Source organism: Setaria viridis, chromosome 8 (genome assembly GCF_005286985.2).
Source record: "Setaria viridis chromosome 8, Setaria_viridis_v4.0, whole genome shotgun sequence".
NCBI lineage: Eukaryota > Viridiplantae > Streptophyta > Magnoliopsida > Poales > Poaceae > Setaria > Setaria viridis.
In genome coordinates this window covers 7390541-7413980 of record NC_048270.2, presented here as the reverse complement: position 1 = coordinate 7413980, position 23440 = coordinate 7390541, and the positions used below count along the sequence as shown (strand labels likewise).

General features: G+C 41.3%; 1 protein-coding gene across 3 annotated transcripts; it reads left to right on the top strand.

Annotated features, from left to right (window-relative positions):
* Positions 1-17253: 17253 nt before the first annotated feature.
* LOC140220161 (uncharacterized) lies at positions 17254-21930 on the top strand. 3 transcript variants are annotated; one of them, XR_011896278.1, is made up of 10 exons: positions 17254-18405; positions 18985-19072; positions 19187-19273; positions 19363-19482; positions 19574-19652; positions 19735-20064; positions 20175-20367; positions 20454-20552; positions 20630-21038; positions 21135-21930. XR_011896278.1 is itself a non-coding variant. In XM_072290180.1 (7 exons), exons 4-7 carry the CDS (start codon positions 19404-19406, stop codon positions 20362-20364), a joined length of 678 nt encoding a protein of 225 aa, XP_072146281.1. In that variant the 5' UTR covers positions 17254-18405; positions 18985-19072; positions 19187-19273; positions 19363-19403; the 3' UTR covers positions 20365-20440. The 3 variants fall into 3 exon arrangements, 1 of the variants encoding a protein (XP_072146281.1); XR_011896279.1 differs by lacking the exon at positions 18985-19072; XM_072290180.1 differs by lacking the exons at positions 20454-20552; positions 20630-21038; positions 21135-21930 and having other exon boundaries at positions 20175-20440.
* The last annotated feature ends 1510 nt before the right edge of the window (positions 21931-23440 follow it).

Sequence of the window (23440 nt, the reverse complement as noted above, 5' to 3'; positions counted from 1 at the left end):
TAGCACTTTGGCTGGAGCTACAACAAGAAGATGATAGGCTCATGCTACCCTTGGTTGTGTTACCTCACATATACATGGAAGTGATCTATTTACCCTGTCTATAATGCTTATCTCATGATTGGCTTACATTTATGTGCAATTCATGCTTCATGATAGGATTAGATCAGTTTAGCTAGATAGAGAACCTTAGTCAGTTCACTGCCAATCCACGGATTGATAAACCTTAGATGGAATACTCTTAGAGAAAAGCTATGATGATCCATGCGCTTGCGGTTCACAAAACGGCGTGCTAACTACCGTCACCAAGTTTTACTGGCCCCGTTGCCGGGGATCGGCATCTCGAACCCTGGGGCGATCTATCTAATTTTTCGATCTAACCCTAATTTTTCCATTGCATATATCCTGTTTTCCTTGTTCACATCCTTAATAGCAGGTAAAAGCTAGACTCCAGATGATCGAATATGGACTTTCAACAAGTCTGGATTCACCCCGATAAGATGATAGCAACATCAAGCTCGACTCTTTAGTAGTACGTGCGAACTTTGTTGGTGGCCTAGCATCTGCTATCGAGTTCACACCAATGAAGACAATACAAATGATGATAAACAAGGTATGTCGCTGTGTCAATTAATTTTTTTAATACTAAAGTTTCTTGAAGATTCGTTTGTTCAAGTAACAGGTGTTGGATCATGCCCAAAGAATTGCAAGTTGGTTCATCATCATCTCAAACATTGTTTTTGTGATGAATTTTATACCCATGAAAAGAGATGTATAATAAAGTAAAATTGAATAGTCAGAAGCTCCATCAAGTCTTCTTTCCAACGCATCAAGAATTGCTAATTTTGGACATTCGTATAAGGAGTTATGATATAATATTTCAACGTTGCGCGTTCTGGAATCAGCTCTGTAGAGAAGGTAGTGCCGGAGTAAAACGGGCGTAACTCTTTCATCTAGAATCCATTTTGGGTGAATGAGCACTTGTTGGAAAGGGAACTTGATGAACTTTGTAATGGATTACAATATTGGTACATGTTCTAAACTTTACATACAGGAATTCAATGAAGAAGAGGCAGTAGTGAATGATGAAGAAAGTGGTGACGATGTAGAGGGATGATTAGAGGGCCTCTCTGCATAAAAGACGATGACTTGAAGTTGATCAAGACTGGAGGCAACAAGATTAGAAGCACCATGACACTACCAATTTTCTCCAGTGGGATGCTCAAGAAGCTTCTAATTGAGTGATGCAATCAAGGAAGAAAACTGTTCAGATCATCGACATAAAGCGCAGGAGCCTCCTCTGATCCCGGCACCTTGACTAAAGCAAGAATTATGGAGAAGAGTTATCATTGCCACCATACTACTCACTGGTGCAGCAATGGTGATGACCTTGAAGCCAAAGGATGTGCGACATAATGCCCCAAAGACCACAAGATTAAGATCATCAACATCTCTAGATCAATTCACAAGAAGCTACTGTTGCCATCAAGATTTTTGCTCGACCTTAGAAGAAAATAACATAATATATTTAGATATTCACAAGCCCCATGAAGTCGACGTTGCAACAAATAAAGAATCCAGGCAATTGGAGATTCCTACAAGCGGTTATGGCCAAATCATCGAATGTTGTGAGTCCTTAAATCATTTTGGACAGCCGCAACGCTAAAATAAAACGAGCATAACTCTCTCATTTAAACTCCGTTTTAGATGAATGACCACTTGTTGGAAAGGAAATTTCATAAAACTTTTAATAGATCTATATTTCTTTATATTTTCTATTCTAGACGTAAAGAAAAATCCATGAAGAAAAGGCAACAGCAAGGTGATGAGAACAAAACGGAGGAGATGAGGATGACAACAATGAAGAGGAGCTTGGGAAATGCTTTCATCAAGCGTACATGATTAAATTCAGAAGCTTAGAACAAAATAAAAATCCTTCGGAGCATTGGCACTTGAAGACAAAAGCAGGCTACATCCAATATAAAGAGGTGTTAGAAGTGAACCATGAAGGAGTACAAAAGATGACATCCTCATCCCACACTTTCCCAGACATTTAGTGCACTTTGTCTGACTCCCAAAAAGGAATCAGCTACAGCATTGATATAAGTTTAATCGGCTTGCATGATTTTCACCATATCTCCATCCCATTGAATTAGCAGCTGATGCATCATGGATGGAATACAGCAATTTGCATGAATCCAATCTTGACCCAGAAGAATATTGTATGAACCTTTGTCATCAATGATGAAAAAGGTAGTAAGTAGGATTTTGCTACCAATAGTGAATTCGGCATTCAGAATCCCTTTAGCATCTGACCTCTTCCATTCAAAATCTTTCAGGACCATATTAGTCTTGATCAAATCTTCTCAAGTCTTCCCAAGCTTTTGATTGGTAGCATATGTCATTATATTCAAAGCAGCACCACCATCAACCACTAGCTTTGTCATTGTCCAACCATCAACATGACCTTTCAGCTACAAAGGCTTGAGGTGACAGTGTCTCTCATCCCTCTGGTTTCTCAAATATAGCTGGCTGGGCTTGTAAAGCCAATTGGGCAACCTCTTCTTCATCGTTCTGATATATTCCAAACTCAGCAGGCAAAATAAAGACCATATTAATTTCAGTCGGTACCTCTTTGACTTTATCCACTTGCATGACGCGCCACTTCTGATTTTGTTCCTTGTAATGCAGGCATTGAATCCTCCTTCAGTGAGTCTTGGTTAAACCTTCTGGACATCAACCCTCTCCAGGAATCAGCTTCTCTTGCCGTTCAATACGTTCCTCCTTGGACTCATTGGTGACAATAGATTTGCACCTTGGCGGGTAGCTCAATGTCTCATGCATAGACTGGACTTCTTTTTCTTCATTGGATCCCTCAACTGCACGATGGTGCCTAGAGGACTGATACTCCAATCGTTCATGCACCGATCGGCATTGTCTCTTGGATTCACGATAGCCTTGATATTGTGAACTGCACTCTAAGCAATCAACAGCTGATGGTAACCTCAACTTATCATTCCATCAGTATTAGAAGAAAGGACAGTTCCAAAGTGACTCAAACTTGCTCCGTTCATCATCTGCCCTAGCTTCTCGAACCTCCCATCTGCGCTAGTATTTTATGATTAGCATCTTGGAAGTTACTTTAGGATTCCTAACAGATCGGCTGGCCTCGGCTTCGTCTACTTTTTGAGATCAGCTCACTTTCTTTTTGAAGTCTGCACCTGATATCTGCACCTACGGGTCGACTACTCTAGATTCCCTAGCTCTCTGGCTCGTGAGAAGTGCCAACCGGAGCCTGGTTTCTTCTTTTCTATCAATTAGGGCAGCTTCTACTATGTTGACTGCTGGGAAAGGGTGGTTCTCAACCTTCATCGGTTTCTTGTTGTTGTCAACCTTTAACCTTCCTTGTTCTATGGCAGTCTGAATCTGTTGACGAAACACCTTGCAATCAATTGTGTGGTGTGTGATAGTGTTGTGCAGCTTGCAATACTTACTCTTCTTAAGCTCGTCAGCCAATGGAATCTTATGACCTGGAGGCAATTTGATGTGTCCTTCTTGCAGCAACAAGTCAAATATCTTATCAGCCTTGGTAATATCAAAGTCATACGTCTTCGTATTGGTTTTGATCCATGGACACAAGACTGGCTTCTTGCTCTTGACCCACTCTGCTACACTAATCTCCCCCTCTGCATCGGAATCCTCATCAGATCAATAAAAATGCATTAAAGTTGGACACCCCATATTTGCTCCTACGCGTGTTCTGGAATCGGCTCTCATGAACCAAGACCTTTTACACAAGATGTGCTAAGCTTGCAATGTCCTGAGGGGCAGACTTTTCTTTGATGGTATCCATCAGTCCTTGCTAAGGCAATTCAACCAGCTGTCCATCAGTCAAATACATGTTATAACACTTGTTACACACTCCTCCGAACCTCTGGACAAATGCAGCTACTAGTTCTGCATTCCTTTGCTTCATCATTATAAGATCTGTCAGCTTCATCTCTTAGTCTTCTACATAGTAATGCTTGTGAAACAGCCTTTCTAGATCTTCCCAGTTTTTAATAGAATTTCCTTGTCATAGAAAATTTATAGAAAATCTTCAATGAAGCTACGCAAATATTCAAGAAAAATTTAGTCGCAAACCTACTCAATCTATTCATTGAAAATTCATTGGAAGTCTTCCATCAGAAAGCGTTTATAGAAAATTTATAACCAAGCGTGGAGGGCACTTGTGAAATAAGGAAATGAATTTATTATGTTCAAGAAAAACGTAAATAATGTCCAAGATACACATAACAGTACCACAGGCACAAGACATGGAATTGTTTAAATAAATGGTTCACTGGCTCTATCTAGTGTGCTGCGTAAGACTATCCTGCTGCCACACTTTTCTATCAAGCATAAAAACGTTAAATAAATTTTTGTGCTAAGGCGGCCCATAAAAAATAAGGGCTGCTTAGTCTACAAATAAAGCAACGGGCCGTGGGAAATGCATCCAGATCATTGTCCCTCCCTAGTCTCTGGACAAAGCGACGAAAGTTTGTAGAAGAAAGCCAAAGTGGTGAGGTAGCTTCAGGAATTCTTAGAGTTGGTGGATTGTAAAAGCTGCATTATAATCTGAGGTGTTTGTATCACAAGCTGGAATACAAAAACTGGGTTCTACAATTTAGGTGGATCCAGAAAGGTCCTCAACCAAAGGAAAACAGCTGGCTCATAATTAGAATACAAAAATAAAAAACTAGCAAATGGTGTTTGCTTCTCACACGGCATTAAATATGTCATTTCCCTCTTAAAGATATTCCAGCTACCTACCTGGACAAGAACTTGTCCAGGTACATAGCCAGAATACCATATATATCTAAGGACGAAGGGAGTACCTGTACGCTATCCATATTTTCGGTTACTATATGTGGTATAGCTTCAGTTTCACATATGAAAAGTAGCAAACTTTTATTTTGGACTAGTATATCTTTACAGGTCACCTAGGAAAATAGGCATGCTTTTATTTTGGACTAGTATATCTTTACAGGTCACCTAGGAAAATTGTCCAGCTTTTATTTTGGACTATTATATCTTTACAATACATCTTATAACCATCGAGCTACTATTTTTGGACTATATAATATTCACAAGCCACCCCTGCTCCACTTTATATATTATATAAAGAAGAACAAAGAATAGGCCACGGATTCATCCTTAGTAGAAAACCAAGATTCGTTGAGTGACGCTGAGATGACCTTATCTGGATCCCCGCCTCCTGCAGTGAGCAAAGCCGAGGAGGAACAGACCATTCCAGCTCTGCAAAACCCAGTGAATATTCCAGATCCACAGATGAAGGGTACGGATCTGGATCCACTAGAAGCGGTTCCTCTGAGAATGGTTCTCGTTCCCTATGGAGGAAAAGAACCTATCCCCTTTGACAAGAATATGCTTGCTCGCTTAAGATACCAGTCTGTTCCAGTCAAAGAACAGTCTGTGCGCGACGGAAGACAAGAAGTTGAGGTTCCCCCATCCCTGAAATTGCTTAAAAACTACAAGGAAGGGGACTGGAAAGCTTTCATTAAACCTAGATCTTATGGGTGTCACAAGGACAGGGTCAGTATTTCTATCTTATCCGTTGTAGATTAGCTTTGCATTTGTGCATCTAGATCTGTGGTTTTGTTCAAAATTCCTTTTGCTACCAGAAGAATACTCTCTGTTAACTGAATAAAACTTCTTGGGGTGATGTGATTTATGGTTCAAATGTATGCTTTTATTCAGCAGTACTGGTTCGATCTATTCCAAACTGATCCATTCTAAGTAAAATGGTATAGTTATATAAGCCTTGTAGAAAGTACCTCTGTACATATGCATACACAAGCGATATACCTTCTCTGCTTAGGCTTTCATACCTTACATGTCTACACATCGATCTGATTGCCCTTCTGCCAAATCCATTGTTCTATGTTGTGTGTAAATTCATTGAAAATATCATTTTTAATTAATTCTGTCATCTCGGTGTGCTTGAATTGAGCAGGATATATATGACACTATTTTCCAATGTATATAAATTTATATCAAGACATTCTATTTAGTGGTTTCAAGGCATTTCTTGGGATGTTTCCATCATATTTCAAGACTGGTTGAAACAAAAGTTCATCCTTCGGCATTATATTGTAATAATGCTTGTGCACACATCATTTTTTGATCCTCTGAATGTAATGCTTACTACGAATTTCAATTTTAATTCATAATTGTCCTAATTGATTGGGTACTGCCACATCTATTTTCCTGCCCTAGGCGTCAGCTCCAAATACATTTTATCCGCGGTGTGCCTGGCGGGGGGGGGGGGGGGGGGGAGGGGGGATTTGATCCGATGCCCTTCCAAATTTAATTTAGAGGTAGTGCATCAAATGCTGTAGGGAATCAAATCATTGCTGCCAGTTATTCTGATGACGAGCTCACTGATCCACATGAGAACCTTATAGTAGGATTTCATAAAATGTTGGGATATTCAATGAAATACTGAGCACATTATCGGTAAAGAACATACAATGAATTACATCCTTCTGGTTTTATTCTTGAAAATAAATATCTGTTGCAGATTGAAAATGCTTCAATTTTTATTTTCTGTCAACGTGTTTTCAAATCGTATGAGTTCTATTGCAGGAAACAGTCACAATATATTACATTTTTGTATTCTTTGCATGTGGCAATGTACACTAATATTGAGAACAATTCATTCCAGGGATGGTGCATTGTGTGAGGAAAAATCCCTAAACCAGTCTATATCATATCTTATAAAGAGCTGATTTTATTATTCTTACATGACAAAGATGGACCACCATCTGTTTGAAAATACTTGATTTGTTTTGCATCAATGTTTCTTAAAATTGGCACGAGTCTATTTTCATGATTACAAGTTTCTCAAGATATTATGGTTTTATTATGCTGTCCTTGGACAAAACATTACAAATTGTTGTTTGGAAGATAAATTTTGAAGAGTGCATGTCTCAAGGCTGAACATGGACAGTCCTAGTAACTTGTTATCATATATTTTTCTCAAATTATTAAGGCTGTACTGCAATTAAAAGAATGGTATTAACTTGATTAAATTGATTATATGTAGACCTACGAGCATAGGCTGTACTGCAGGGACTTCCGTTCCAAACTTGAAGTGGAAGAATTCGTGGAAACAAACGGACCGGCAACAGGCATATTCAGAGGAAGAAAACTTCAGAAGAAGGTAGTCACCCCCTTTACACAAACATATAGCTCGAAATAAATGTGTCATCCACAGTATTTATACTCCCAAGATATACTTATGAAATTTAAGCATTATAAATCTTTTAGTGTGACAGTGCATCAGTAAAACCTTTATAGTAGTTTTATGTATTTATTTCAATAAATATATCACTAGATTCATTCATATTTTTGGATTATGCAGAAGATAGTTGGTCCGGATGGTGATGGTCCTGCCGGTACGTGCCCTTCAACTATATAAACATATTAAATATATGCTTTCCTTGAGATGATAAACCTATACGCCTATTGTATTTTACAATGTAGCTTGGAAACTGTACATTTAATCGTGCAACTAGTGTTTATTTCACTAGCAAAATGAAAAATTGGGAACTGTTTATTCTGTTGACAATCTTTCAAACGAAGATTTATGTCCATTATGGTTTACATAACATATTTTGTATACAGGTACAACTAATAAATCTACTAGAGGAAGAAAGGCTGCCAAATATGCCACAGAAAATGTTTCAGTTGCCCCAAGTCATTCAATCAAGCCAGATCTGCCTCATGGTTTTCTGTAGGTTCTGAATTATGCCAACTATCTATCTGGACAGAAATAAAACTATATGGCCATGTACTGTGGTATAAGCTGTGTATATTGCCATGACTTCAGTAAGAGCAAACCCATAATGTGCATCAAACAATAGGGGCTTCTTATGGTGGAAACATGTTTGCTTCTTAAACTGGTTGTAATGATGCATTGCTACTTATTGTTATTTCGTGGAAGTTATATACTATATGTCGTTTAAGTATTATTTGATTGTGGAATCTGCAGAATTCTCACTGCTTATATTATGTTATATTATTTCGACGATTTGCTTCAACCAGCTCAAATTAGATATATGCTCTGCCTGATGCAAGATCTAATGCATCTCGTATGTTCATCACATGTCTGATGAAGCTACTCGCAGTAGTTTTTATTCATAACACACACACACACACACACACACACACATAATCCTGTCATGGCCCAGTGGCGAATTCCATCCTTGGCAGCGAGTAACCTCAGTGTTTAATAAGTCATTAATATCCCATGTGTTGGTGTCGTAATAAGTAAATTTAATATGTACAACTTAATGAAATTTTAAGTTGTGCAAATTTATTCATGACTTGGAGTTGTATAAATTCGGTTGTGACTTGGAGATAAAAGTGACTACAGGTGAGTGCCAACACATATAACTAACTATTGGAATCAACTTTAAACTGCAGCCCTAACAGAGAATTGTTATCTCTAATGGCTTCAATTGAGTGCCAACACGTATAACCAACTATGTGAATTGGCTTTAAACTACACAGCTAGCACAGATGTTTACCATATCAGTACCGTATCTCTACGGATGGAATCAGATCAGATTCTCATGGAATAGCATTCAGATATCACCTTTTACCATATTTTTACTCAAATACAAATACAAATTCAGATCTTCTTGAATTTGAATACAAAATAGATAGCTCGAATTCAAATCCTTAATACGGCCATTAATTGGATGTAGGATCTGCATGGTTGAGGTAGCTTGTGGAATTCATAGGGAACCTCTAGTGATCTGACCCAGCATCTTTGGTAGGACCCACTAATGAGTTGGGATCCTTGATATCAGCTGTTACGTTGGTCACAATGTGTAGGAACGGGGCCTGGATCCATGTGTGCGACCCGCACAAGTACAAAAAAAAATAGTGCTTTTCATCAGGTCATTTCCTTTGTGATATTTATTCAGGTCCCCTTTCGCTTCCGTGAGCGCTGCCCTCTCCAGATTCCGAGCATGCCGCCTACTTCCTCCTCGACAACCGCATCCACAAACCTGGGATCCGCTCGGCCATTGCCTTCTTGTCGATCCCGCTCGATCCCAGATCCACAATGCTCGAAACCGCAGCAGTCGCAACCACCTAATCGTAGCCCTCTCCTCCCTACCTACCATGGCCGCCAGGGCCCGTGATGCGAGAGTCGTAGATGGCCATTACCAGCCCAACAACAAATGGGTAGACAAAATAGACAAGTTGTAGCCCCGCTAGGGAGGGGGACTTCGTAGTGGTGGTAAAGGCCCAGCCGTTCACCACAGCATGGTTGACCTTCGCCTGCACGTGCTTCGCCGGTGGCACAAGGGAGACAAAATAGCAGGCATCATGATGGGAGCATCAATTGTCAGTTAATTTTTATCTTATTAGATCAAGCAAGGGGTGTTCTGGTGTAATTCAAACATGCGGAGCATATTTTTATCTCTGCCAAAATTGTTTATTCTTGTGCTCTTGTAGGCTCAATACACTAATAAATTGCTAATTGGGATACATATAGCGTTCCTGTTCCTGGATGCTCTTAGTAGTTGAATATGGGTCAATTTTAATGGTTGAAGTTGTTGGGTGCAAAATTTTGGGGACAGAGGCACTCAACCTAGTGAAATTTCTCTTTGATGAATCAATCTGAATTGTGTTGTTCTTCTCTCATTGTATGCAGGATATTGGGGACTAGGAGGACGAGGCTCTGCTCGATGGTAGCGGTTGAGTTCGTACAGCTTTGCTCTATAGTTGTGTCAGAACAGTACTTTTTAAATTCAATGGGAGCCGGGTCTATGGAAGGGACCTGCTGCTTCGTGGATTCAAGGCAACAGTGTAAAGGACCTGCATCTATAGGAGTATCAAATCTACGGAACCAGAGCTTGGATGCGCCCATTGAAGAGGCCCTTAGAGTTGGTGGATCATAAAAGCTGCATCATAATCTGAGTTGTTTGTATCACAAGCTGGAATATAAAAATTGGGTTCAACAACTTGGGTCAATCCAAACAGGCCCTCAACTCAAGGAAAACAGATGGCTCATACATAGAATACAACTAGGAAACAACTGGCAAATGGTGTTTGCCTTGGCATGCATTAAATATGGCATATTCCCTGAATATCCTCAAATAAAAGATATCTGTCTATGTCATCCAGATACATAGCCAAAATACATATCTCAGGTCGAAGGGTGGTTCATATCTTAGGCCGAATGGAGTAGCTGGATGCTATCCCTAGGGTCCGTTATGTTGTATAGCATTAGTTCCACCAAGGAAAAGTTGCATGCTTTTATTTTGGACTAGTATATATTTACAGATCACCTAGGAAAATAAGCAAACTTTTATTTTGGACTAGTATATCTTTACAGTACACCTTGGAAATCAATCAAACTTTTACTTTGGACTATATAATATTTACAAGCCATGCCTTGTCCAGTTTATAGGAAGAAAGTCAAACAGCTTAAAGCATTCTCTCATTTGGTTGCTAGGCACGAAGTCTAACACCTCTGCTAGGTCATGGATTTGTCATCCGTAGAGGGGTGTGACTCTGAGATGACTCGATCCCCACCTCCTGCAATGATCCATGTGGAGGATGAAGAGATCATGTCTGCTCTGCCAAACCCAGTGAATATTGAAGATCCAAAGTTGAAGGGTCTAGAGCCACTAGATACGGTTCCTTTTAGAGTGGTTCCAGGTCCCTATGGAGGAAAAGAACATATTTCCTTTGACAAGAATAAGCTTGGTCATTTAATAGATCAATCTATTCCTGTCAAAGAACAATCCATCTGTTCTTTTCCTCAATTGCTGAAGCCGCTTGTATCTTACAAGGAAGAGGATTGGACAGCTTTCCTCCACACAAGAGTTGATGGGCACAAGGACTGGGTTAGTACTTCTATTTAACTTGTTATGGCACCTTCTCCATATTTGATTAGCCTTGCATCTGTGCATCTAGATCTGTGGTTTTGTTCAAAAATGCCTTTTGCTACCTGATTGATGAATATTTGCTCAGGTGATGTAATACACGATTCCAGTGTGTGTTTTGTTTGGCAGTACTGGTTGGATCTATTCTAAACAGATCCACTTTTGGTCCAGAAATAAAATGATATACTTTATATCATCCTTCTAGAAAGTATCCTCTCTCTGTACATATGCATAGACAAGCGATGTGCCTACTCTGCTTAGGCTAGCTTTCATACCCTACATGTCAACACATTGATCTGATTTCTTTTCTGCCCATTGCATTGTTCCATGTTGTTTGTAAATTCATTTAAATTATAGTATTTAAGTTATTCTAGCATCTTAGTGTGCTTCAGTTGAGAATGATACATATGACACTATTTAACATACATAAAAATTTGTATCTGGACAATTGATTTAGTGGCTTCCAGGCAACTTTTGGGATGTCTCCATCATATTTCAAAAAGTATTTTAATAATAATTGATTCTTTGTCATTGTATTCCAATAATAATGCTTGTGCACACATAATTTTCCCCAGAATCTTATGTTTATAGTGAATTTAGAGAGAGAGAGAGAGTATTAGCTGCTTAAGCACTACCACATGAGCCTACACTGTATTGGTTTGATCCACTGCCCTTCAAAAATTTAGTGCTTGAAATGTTTGTAGAGCATCAAGTCATTGTCATGTCATCAGTATTCTGATAAAGAGCCACCGATCTACATCGTAACCTTATAGTTGGATTTACTAAAATGTAGGGATGTTCAGCGAAAAACTGAGCTCGTTATAGGTAAAGAGCATATGTTGAATTACATCCTTATGATTTTATTCTTTGAAAATAAATTTTTATTGCACAAAAATTATAATTTTATATGCTTTGCATGCATATGACAACATAAACTAATGTTGAAGATAATTTAATGCAGGGATGGTGCATTGTGTGTTGAAAAAACTCTTAACTAGGATATATCATATCTTATAAGCTTCTGATTTTATTCTTAGACCACAAGTTCGACAGGATATTTATCATTGTTTAACAATATAGAAATGAGTTTATTTTCATGAGTGGAAATTTCACAGGATATTTTTGTTCTACTGTCCTGTGCATGTATACAACATTAGAACTTGATAAATATTGAAGACTGCATTTCTAATGTTCAAGGACAGTCCATGTAATCATATGAAGTAAAGCATATATTTGTCACATTATTATCACTCATGTAAAAGCATGATATTAACTCCATGTAAATTGCTTATATGTAGACCTACAAACATAGGGTGTACCAAAGGAAATTCCGTTCCAACCTTGAAGCGGAAGAGTTTCTTAAAACAAACGGGCCGATAACAGGCATGTTCAGAGGGAGAAAACTTCAGAAGAAGGTATAGTAACCCCTTTACAGAAATTATTGCATGAAAATAAAAGTGTCCACCACCATGTGAATACTCAGAACCAGATATATTTTGAAAGTTTCTACATTATAACACTTTTAATGTAACTGTGCAAACTTCACAGAGTTAGAGAGGAGCTTAGACCTCCAATTGTACAATGGCTAGTAACAATAATTTAATTTAATTCATCCCCCCTCGCTGTTGTAATTATTCCATAAACTTTGTAAAGACCCTCTGTTTTATTTAACGCGAAGCGCTGTGGGGAACTCCCCCATAGTTCTCCTTCAGAAAAAATGAAACTGTGCAGCACTGAAACCTTTATAGTAGTGTTATGTATTTATTTCCATAAACATATATCTTGATTCATTCATATTTATGGATTATGCAGAAGATAGCTGGTCCGGATGGTCATGGCACAAATGGTATGTGCCATTCAACTATATATACAGATCAAATATGCTTTACTTGAGCGACAATGTTTATCTCAATGCAGCTATTATATTTTGCAATGTAGCATCGGAACTTTAGTTTGTCTTGAATGATTTAATCATGCAACTAGTGTTAATTTTAATAGCATAGCTGGAATACCAGGAACTGTTTACTCTCTTAACCAATCTTTCAAAAGAACATGTATGTCCAGTATGGTTAACATAACATATTTGGTGTACAGGTTCAACTAAATCAACTAGAGGAAGAAAGGCTGCCAAGTATGCCACAGAAAATGTTGCAGTTGGCCCAAGTCATTCAATCAAGCTAACTATGCCTCATGGTTTTCAGTAGGTTCTGAATGATGTCAACTTTCTGGTGGGAAATTAAAGCATATAGTCAAGTACTGTGCTATAAACTATGTACATTGCCATGATTTCTGGAAGAACAAGCCCATAAAGTGCATCAAACCATATGATGTTTTTTTATGGAGAACAATATGTTTGCTAGTTTGGTACCCTTAAACTGGATGTAATAATGCATTGCTAGTTTCTTGTATTTCATCGATGTTATGTCATTTAAGTAAGTTCTGTTTAGTGGAAACTGCAAAATTCTCACCGGTCAAATTATATTATATAGATGGCTAGCTAGCTTCAACCTAAAATAAGATATAGGCTTTGGCTCCTATGGTTAATTTGCTTTTTGCCTGATGTCTTATCTGATGGACCTAGTATTGATCATATATAAATTGCGACCTCATTAGTATTTGATTTCATATAATTATTTCTTCCCTATTTTCTCCAGTATTGGATTATTGTCTGCAATCAAGGGGCACGGCACAAATGTTTATCTGTAGATTGCCTATTTTCTCCTAGTAGTAGACTTTTTGCCAACATGGGTACATGGAGTCTCAAATTAAGCTAGTTCCGGGGAATAATCAGTGTTGTCTTTTTCATGCCAAAAATATAGATACCGGAAGTAGAGCATCGGGGTATGGCAGTCAACTCAAATGCATGGTCATTGCTTCCATTTTGCTTAACCTTGTAGTCACACACCAATATGTGGCGTACCACCAAGGGTAAGAGTTTTTGTAATATAACATGGTAGTCATGACTTTTAAGTCCAGCAACCTTGCAACCATCAACATCAACACATCTTCTGATATTAAAGGTATAACCATCGGGCATCTTAACACCTTCTAAAAATTTGCACATAATTTTCTTTTCAAAATCACCTAACGAGCACAGCTGGTGGCAAAGTGTATGTACCTTTCTCGAGCAATGGATGTTGATCCTTCCTTATACCCAATTCTTGCAGATCAAGTCGAGCTTTCTGACTACCCTTACATTTACCTGCTAAACCAAGCAAAGTCCCAAGCAAGCTCTCACAAATATTCTTCTCAATATGCATCACATCTAAATTATGGCATATAAGCAATGATTCCCAGTAAGGAAGATAAAAAAATACTCTTCTTCCTCCAGTTGTGCATTTAATATCTTTATCACGTTGCTTCCTCTTCCTTGAAGTAGTGGTTCCAAAAGTGAGTTGCTCAAAACTCTTGTACTGCTCCACTACTTGTTTATCACTGAGCGGCATTGGAGTCTCCCTCATTTCAACCTTGTTATTGAAATTGCTATTGTTCCTTCGCCACTTGTGGTTTGTAGGCAAAAAACGGCGATGCCCCATGTAGCAATGCTTTCAATTGAATTTTAACCACAAGTAATCAGTATCCTTGTGACAATAAGGACAAGCAAACATGCCTTTTGTGCTCCAACTAGATAACATCGCGTATGTAGGAAAATCGTTTATTCTCCAAAGTAACATGGAACGTAGAGTAAAATTCTTCATCTCCTTTGCATCCCAAGTATCAACTCCATTAACCCAAAGCTCTTTGAGCTCATCAATCAGAGGCTGCAAATATACACCAATGTTAATTCCTAGAGATCTGGGCTCAGGAATTAACATCAACATTATCCAATAAGATTGTTTCAAGCACAACCAAGGAGGCAGATTATAAGAAATTAGGATCATCGGCCATGTAATGTAAGTCACATTCAATATCCTGAATGGATTGACCCATCTGATGCAAGTCCCAGCCTGACATTATGTGGATCCAATGCATATTCATCCTTATACTTCTCATCTACGTGCTTCGATGCCTTTGAGTTAGATGGGTGCCTCACTTTCCCATCTTGAACCAATTCTTCCTTGTGCCAACGCATATACTTCAATGTGGTCTCGTTCATATATAATCTTTGCAGTCGAGGAATAAGTAGAAAATACCTTAGTATTTTACGAGGAAAGAGCTTCTTCTTTACTCCACCAGTGCCACTACACTCGCCAACAAGCCCCTCTGAATCTAAATTATTCCACCTACTCTCCCCACATGTTGGACATGTGTCCATCTTTTCGTAATCTCCACGGAATAACACACAGTCATTGACATAAGCATGAATCTTTTGGTAGTCCAAGCCAAGGTCTCAAATCACCTTTCGAACTTTATCCAGGGTATCTAGGACACAATGTCCTTTGGATAGCAAAAGATAGAATAGGTGAAGTATTTGCTCCATTGCATTATTGGTAATGCCGAACATACACTTAATCTGAAATAGCCTGACAATGAAGGATACTTTGGTGGCCTCATTAGAACCTGGGTACAAATCTTTCCGCGTTTCTTCCATTAATTTGAAAATTTTCTTTGTTGACTCATTTGGCTCCTCAATATTACCACCTGCAATTTCTCCATGTATAGCACCACTAATTAGTGAGGAAAGCAGATTATTAGCGGAGCCACCATCATCATGATCAGCAGCTAGTCCTTCACTCAAATCCCGATCAACATCCACAACCATTGCTTTAGCAGCACGACGTTTCTATTTTATGAAATCCTTGTCAAAGCCTCTTTCAAGCAAGTGTTATTGACCCTCAACTTTCCTTTTGTACACCATGCGATGACACCTAGTACATGGAGAGGGCACAGTCTCTCCTGGATAGGTGCCTTCAAAGGTATCCCCAATGAATTTGTTAAATTTGAGTTGCCACGCTTCATCTAACTGAGGTAGTAGCATCCAATTATGATCATCATGTGCCATTGGAAAAATCTCAGGTACAGCAGGAGTTAGAACACCAAATTCACAATTCCTAAACCATGGGAAAATGGGTGCTTGTTCAGGATTTAAAATAACCAATATTTATAACATATTACGAAACAAAATATATTGAAATAACTCAAGTTTTGTGCACATGATTGATGATATCTTAGGTTGATTGCTCAAAATGCATTAGGAAACAAAATACCTTAGGCCGATCAATTATGCTGAATGTTCTCCTACGAAGTGGCTCCTCGCGCTCCTGCGATCAACCAGAGCGATAGGGCATAGGACGGGCGAGATGGCCGGCACGGTGCACGCTCGGCATTCATGATGGAGGTGGCGAATGTCACGCGAAGAGAAGTGGCGACACAGCGTGAGGGCCAAGGGTTGTTTCGATCTAGTTTAGGTCCGATCCCTCACGAAAGAAAGGCCTGCCGCATGGGCCAAATTACATATTTATTGAGTTCAACTTGGGTGAGGCCCACCTACAAACTCATCTATTGCCACGCCTAGAAATATCATTGCAATACCACCTTGTGTGTAGCAACGATTTTAGTGTTCGTTGCTATATCTAAGACTTGTTGCAATATCTAAGACTCATCGGCAACAATATAGTTTTGTGTTGCTATATCTAAGACCCTATTCGCAACAACTCATCTTTCGTTGCTATAACATAGACTCTTTTAAAACACACGATAGTAGTAATAGCAACGCTTTATATTCGTTGCGACATGGACATCTATTTGCAACCATTACAACTAGCATTGCAATAACATCGTCGTAATTACAATGCAAATATATTCGTTGCGATATATCCACCTTATTGCAACTAACAAAATTTATATCGCAACATCACACAATTGGTGGCGACATGTCACCCAATCGCAACCAAAATCAACTATTGTTGCAATAACCACCATGTATTGCAATGAAAATACACTGTTACTAAAAAAACCGTGGTATTAGGCACGAAACCTTGTAGTGTAAGCTGCACCATGAACTACTCCTAATAGCGGCATTGACTATGGGACATCACTGCTGGTGTCAAAAACAACATCACAACCGATTTTAGGCATTGGTGGATTTAGGCCGATGGTGATGTCGAGAGATATCACCGAAAAAAAAGAAAAAAACTAACGCTGTCACTAGCATCGCACCTAGCACCTCGTCGGTCCTTCCCACTGCCACTCCAAGCACGTGCCCCACGCCACCCCCGGAGCCCCACTGCACGCTGAGAGAGAGAGAGACCTAGCTGCCGCCGGAGCCCCACCGTGGGCCGCTAGCTGAGGCCACGCCTGCGCCCGCACCCGCCGGCCTCTAAGCATGCCGCGCCCGCCTACTGCACAATCTGCCGCACCCCACTGTGCCTCCTCACTGCAACCGGTGAGTCAGGGGCGCGCTAAGGGGGGGAGGGGAGGGGTAGCAGGGTTAGGAGAAGGGCTTTGATTTGGCTAGGGAAGGGAGGAGAGGGTTGAGGTCTGCTGAGGGAGGGAGGAGAGAGAGGGAGGGAGAGGGGATCCAGCCAGCCAGGGAAGGAGGAGAGGGAGGAAGGCGGATCCGACCAGGGGAGTCTGCAAGGGAGGGAGGATGAGCCGCGAGCGGATAAGGAGGGGTCCGGGTGTCCACTATCACTGACGGGTTGTTTTTGGAACTGGCGGTGAAGGTTTTCACTGCTGGTTCATTATTGAAACAGGCGGTGATACCCCTTTTCACGGCTGATTCCAATGTCCACTAGCCCTTGTATGCTTTAGAACTGGTGGTGAAACTTTGTCACCACCAATTCTCTTACATGATGATAGCTTGTTCTGTAGTATTAATTGCGTAAATTTGCACCCAAATTAATTTTGACATTGCATAAAGAAAGCTTCTAGTAGATTCCATTTTCCTGGCGGGAGAACAAATTTATATTAGATGAAATATATATGAAGACAAAGCCAAGACCTAGCACATACATCATGCCCTAGCTCCAACCTTCGTGCACTACCGTAGAATAGGTGATCAAATTTGTATTTGAGTCATGCAAAATTAATATCAAGTTAACATGTAGTGTGCCGTTTGGGCTCCATGCACACGGAAACCAAAAGCAAAGCATCGAGGACAACAGTAGCATTCTAGCGGCATCCTGGCAGCCAATAGTATCGTTCCTTTTTTTAAGCAAAATTTACTCGCCTCACATCTTACTGGCCCTATCACGTCAGAGAGTTGGTCCCATCGCAAGGAAACCAAAAGAACACCAAAATAGGGCGCAAACAAAACCCAGCAACCATTGCCTCCTTTATGGAGTCCCTGACACAAAAAAGGCAATGGTTACCAGTTTCCTCGACCTTCAACTTTATAAGCTCAAAGGCTGGCTGCCGAACCACCATTCGACTGTTGGCGTTCTCTGCTTCCAGTGTTCGTAGAGGAAGAGGGGGAGTAAGCTTCGGAGGATTTTTGTTCATGGAGAAGTCTGTTGATTTACGATCCGCTGACGTAGAAGTCCAAGAGCATGGGAGAGTGGTAAGTCTTTCACTGAAAAGTGCCATTCCTTCTAGCCCCAATCGACGAAATAGCTCTCTTGCAGTTCTATCAGTCCGTAGAATCTATCTGCCTTAAGCTTTAATACAAGATTCTGCCTCCGTCACCAAAAAATTTGTATTATCGATGCTGAGATTCATAGTTTTCAATGTCCGTTACAGGGCAGTTGTTTCAGTTACTAGTTGTTCAATTTTGCGAAAATTGTTTGTGAGTTGAGCCAAGAACCTAGACAACTATTTTTCAACAAGGCCACCAGGAAATAAACAACTACAGGCTCGTTTTGAGTAACAGCATAACCGGCAGAAGTGAAAATTTGTAAGCATCCTTGCATTGTTTTCATGTCTTCCTCTAGCACCTCGGTAGGGAAAGACCCTTTGGCTGCAGTAGCAAGTGTCCTGTTGTTTTTCATTCCTTGCTCTAGCACCTGAGTGTTGTTGTAGACTTGTAGTACTGAAATATAATAAAAAATGAACATTATTAATTTATACATTCTATTCCTCACTAAAACATTAGTCGTCAGGAGTCGGCTCGTGAGAGACTTAAAAACTTTAAACGTGTCAGATTTCCCACGATGACATTTTTGGACCTGAGGAAAAGTTTATATGACAGCAACCATGGGAACGGATTAATGGAGATAACTAACGATGAGGTACTTTCTAGGCTAATAATACTCCTGCAAATGACGGTTTTTCGCAAAATTAAATCTGACTGCTTGTTCCATATGGCGTACGTAGAATTGTTAATTCCATTTCCATTTGTACAGGTAACAGCTCCTACAGTACGAATGGTGAATGATGAATTAACACATGAAGAAACCACATTGTCCAACAGCAACCCTTCTGTTGACTTGGTTTGTACGCCAAACCAAAATATGGATCAGAATTATGATGTCTCTGAAGGCCTGACTAGATTATAAATCTTTCCTTATTTTCCACGCAGGGGATGCATAATGAGTACTCAAGACGTCATACTCAAGATTAATGAGCTTTGCCAGCAAGCATTCTAAAAGCCCAGATCTATTTGCCTCTAGATTAACCAATATCGGCCTAAGGATATACGGTAACAAAACTAGTATCAGTGGATGGTCACGTATATCTTCAATTCGTGGAATCTTGATGCAACAATCACTATTTTTGTAACATGGATGCAGGGCTCGGAAGATCACTTCAGGATGATGATGATGCTGGCCAGTCAGCTGACCCACAATGCCTCCAAAACATGGCCAAAAGGTTGGCAACTAGGCATTGTACCTTTTTTTTCCGTTTCTATCTCTGTGTGTATTACAAAACTGAAAATTTCAATATGGTGTAGGCTGGAAGGTGGCAACAGCTCACCGCAGAGTCCTGAAATTTCCGGGCTGTACAACATTCCGCTCCATTGTGTGGCAGGACTCTGTGTTGAATTGTACCCAATGCAGATACAACCAGATACAATCGGAATGGACTGTGACAAATACGTGCCTGCTTCAGAGTTGGAAGGGGACCAGTCCACTGAATTTCCCGGTGCCGGAAAGAAGCTGGCATGCAACAACCGTGAATGTGCAACAAGGAGGCTTGGACAGATAGCGACGTCAAATGCTAAACGCGTGCGGCAATGGATTAATAAGATTAATAAGAGAGCTCCAGATGCTCTACTGGCAGGGTAGGCAAATATAAAGCAGCTTCGTATCTTTGCATTTAAACAAAGCCTATGCCAAGATTTAGTAAAGATCATAACAAGTCCGCTTCTTCTTTTTTTTTTTGCACCTGCAGGGTTTGGTTGCAACTTGAAGGACCACCTGGTATGATACTCGCTGGATTCGAGATCAGACGATTCCTGTTCCGATCGATGCTCGACCCCAAATTGGCTGATGCTTTTGTTCGGATGTTGAGGTTACATGAGAATGCAACAATGGCCAGACGCACAAAGTCTCCCGGCAGGCATTACGTGTCTCCTTCTTAGGCGGTAAGGTCCTTATGCATTAACATAATTAACCATGTAATTCAGGTAGCATTACTGATCCAATTCTGACAGTACTATTTCCCATCTAGATCAATATCACCAAAAGGAACTGCTGCATGGAATCATCATATGAAATGTTGAGGTCGCCACAACTAACCACGCTTTACGACGTAAACCGGTGCACTATTGTGAGTATGATTGTCTCATGCAAATTCTGCAATTGATTCCTTCATGCAAACTCAAAAGTCAAAACATTGATTTCCAGGTATTAACGTACCCTCGTCCTCTATGGTGATGTATGGTCATGTTATGCATTTCATCTTTCAAGAAACAGAGTTTCAATCATGGACCCAAATGCTAGAGACCCAATGCCAGAGGAGAGGATTCAGAAACACACTGATGCCTGCAATAAACTGCTCCCACATCTATTGTACTGCATGCGCAGACTCACACGGAACCAAACTATAGGTCATGGATGCTGGAACCCGACAATTCTTCTCCCACGCGGCAAAAATGCATCAGTGTAAGTGAATAAGTGATCACATTTCTTATATTTGCAAGCTAAACAATCGAACCAAGCATATACTTCGAAACGAGAAATTTGATTTGTAATCCATGCACTCAACTGCATGAGATGGTACAACGGAGACGCTGTCTGTGTGCCGCCATTTGGGGTGAGTACAAAATCATTGCAACTTCTTGCAAACTACTAGAACATGGACTTGTTTATCAGGGATGTGCAGTTAATTTGGTTCCCCACCAATGCGCAGGGTGAAGCACCGGAAACAAGAAGAGATTTAGGGCCTGTTTGGGAGCACTCCACCTCAGAAAAATCAACTCAACTTCACTAGCTCCACACTTTCCTAGCTCCACTCCACCAACTCCAAAAAAACATGGAGCTGCTGCACGTGTTTGGCTAATGGCATTGCTCCAGCTCCAAAAACATGAGCACTTGTTGTGAATGGTCTATTTTACCCTTCGTAAACGGACCCACATGTCATACTCTTCTATTTTCTCCTCTCTTCTTCCTCTCTCCTCTCCTCTTCTCTTCTCAGTTTTTGGAGGTAGAACATGCAGAGGTAGAACCAGCGCTCTCCGGTGGGCACCTGCCCACATTCCTATTCTCCCGTCGGCTCGCCGGAGGATTTTATTTTAAGAATGCAGAGAAAGAAACATGCCTCCGTTTTCCAAGCAAAGCATATATTCTTTCTGGAAGGTCAACGACAAGGCCCCGGCCGTTCCAAGCTTCTCGCTGGCCTAGCCGTCGCGTCCATTCAAGCTCAGAGGCGACTGCCGTTCCGAGCTCTCCAAGGGCCCACGCGATGGGAAGCGGCGCGGTTCTTGACGGTGGTGTTATTCCTCGCCGCGGGGGTCCTCTTCGCGCCCGAATCGCTGGCGCCTCGGCGGCCACCGCATCGGGCACCGGCCTCTAGGTCGCATTCATCGGCGGCACCATCCTATTCAGGTAAGCAAGCGCCGCCGCTGCCGCTTCGTCCGCCCCAAGATCAGATGGTTGGAAACAAGCGAGAGCTCGCCCGCCGGCCCGCGCCCCGGCCGCGCCGCCGCGGGGAGCTCGCCCCCGGCCGGCCCGCGCCCCGGTCGCGCCGCCGCGGGGGAGCTCGCCCCGGCCGGCCCGCGCCCCTGGGAGAAGAAACGGAGACGACGGGAGATAGAAAAATCGAACCGGTAACTTGTGTAACCAGTGGCAATGGTGGGTAAATAACCCCAACTCCATGAGGAGGTCTGAAAAGGAGGTTTTTGGAGCACCTCTTGAGGTACTCCATAAAAAACGTGGATCTACCCCCTGCTCCACCTTTTTCCTGTAGCCGGAGTTGCTGGAGCTAGACGCGTTTGGCTGCAAAATTTTTGAAGTTGGTGGAGTGAAGCAATTTTTTCTGGAGTGGAGTGCTCCCAAATACCCCCTTAGTTTACAGGCTCCTTGCTGTGGAGTGCAACCTTGTAGCACTCCGCTCCAAGCTGCAGTTTCCGCTCTGCAGTAGCACGGGTGGCTGCGCATACACCGAGGTAGCCACCGAACCGGCTACTGGCCATGGTGGCGGTCGACATGGCGCGAAAACAATTGCGGACCCAACTACAAACTATCCTCCACCTTAAATGGGCAAATGGGAGGTAAAGACTAAAGAGAACAAATGGCAGAGAGTTGAGGAAACATTTTCATTTAAAGGACAACTGCAGTACGACAAAACTCTGGCAGACACTGGTCCGAGGCAAAATAAAATTGCACATACAATGGCTTAACACAATTATTTGGTACAATAATAGACACAAACGACTGGAATGGTCATTAAACTAGAAGATGCTAATGACCATAATCACTTCAGCCGGAAAAACTATTTCATCTTGTAGCAGGTGGGAGTAGTGCCCCTTCTCACCACGCGTGCTCTTGTAGTGCCCCTTCTCACCACAGAGCTGGGCATCGATCTCCTCTGGCCAGAACGACTCTCGAAAGGATCAGCATCTCAAGGCAACCCAACGGACGCCGCTTCATAGCTGGAGGGGTGACCAACTTTCCTAGATTTTGACCTGGTTGTGACACCAGCATCAACTTCTCCGTTCGTGCCTTCAATTCATTTATGTTGTTAGAGGTTTCTCTTTTCCTCGACCCAGGGCTTTCGATCGGAGACATGAAGCGGCTCTGCGCTGGCCTGCCGCGGGACCTGACACGAGGAGGTGCAGAAACATTACCCAGATCACACTCTGTTACGATGGTAGATGATTGGACAGATGAACCATCTGGCACCGCCGTAACGCCATCTCCAGATGCGATCACCGTCATTGATCGAATTGCCGCTTTTCCCTTGCTAACAAAGCTGAGAGCCTGCCTACATGAGCAACCCACGGAAACCAGCTCCATTGCAGCGTAATTCAGTATAGAGTGCATAGAGTGCAGCCCAGCATGGTCAGGAGGCCGCACGTGTAACAGCAACCTCATCTTCTTTATTTTTTGCGAATCACACAGTGTGATGCAGACATTCACATATACGTATGCATACTCACACCTATGAATACACGCATGCAATCCTTATCCCTATAGGTACTTTCGAAAGACGTAGGT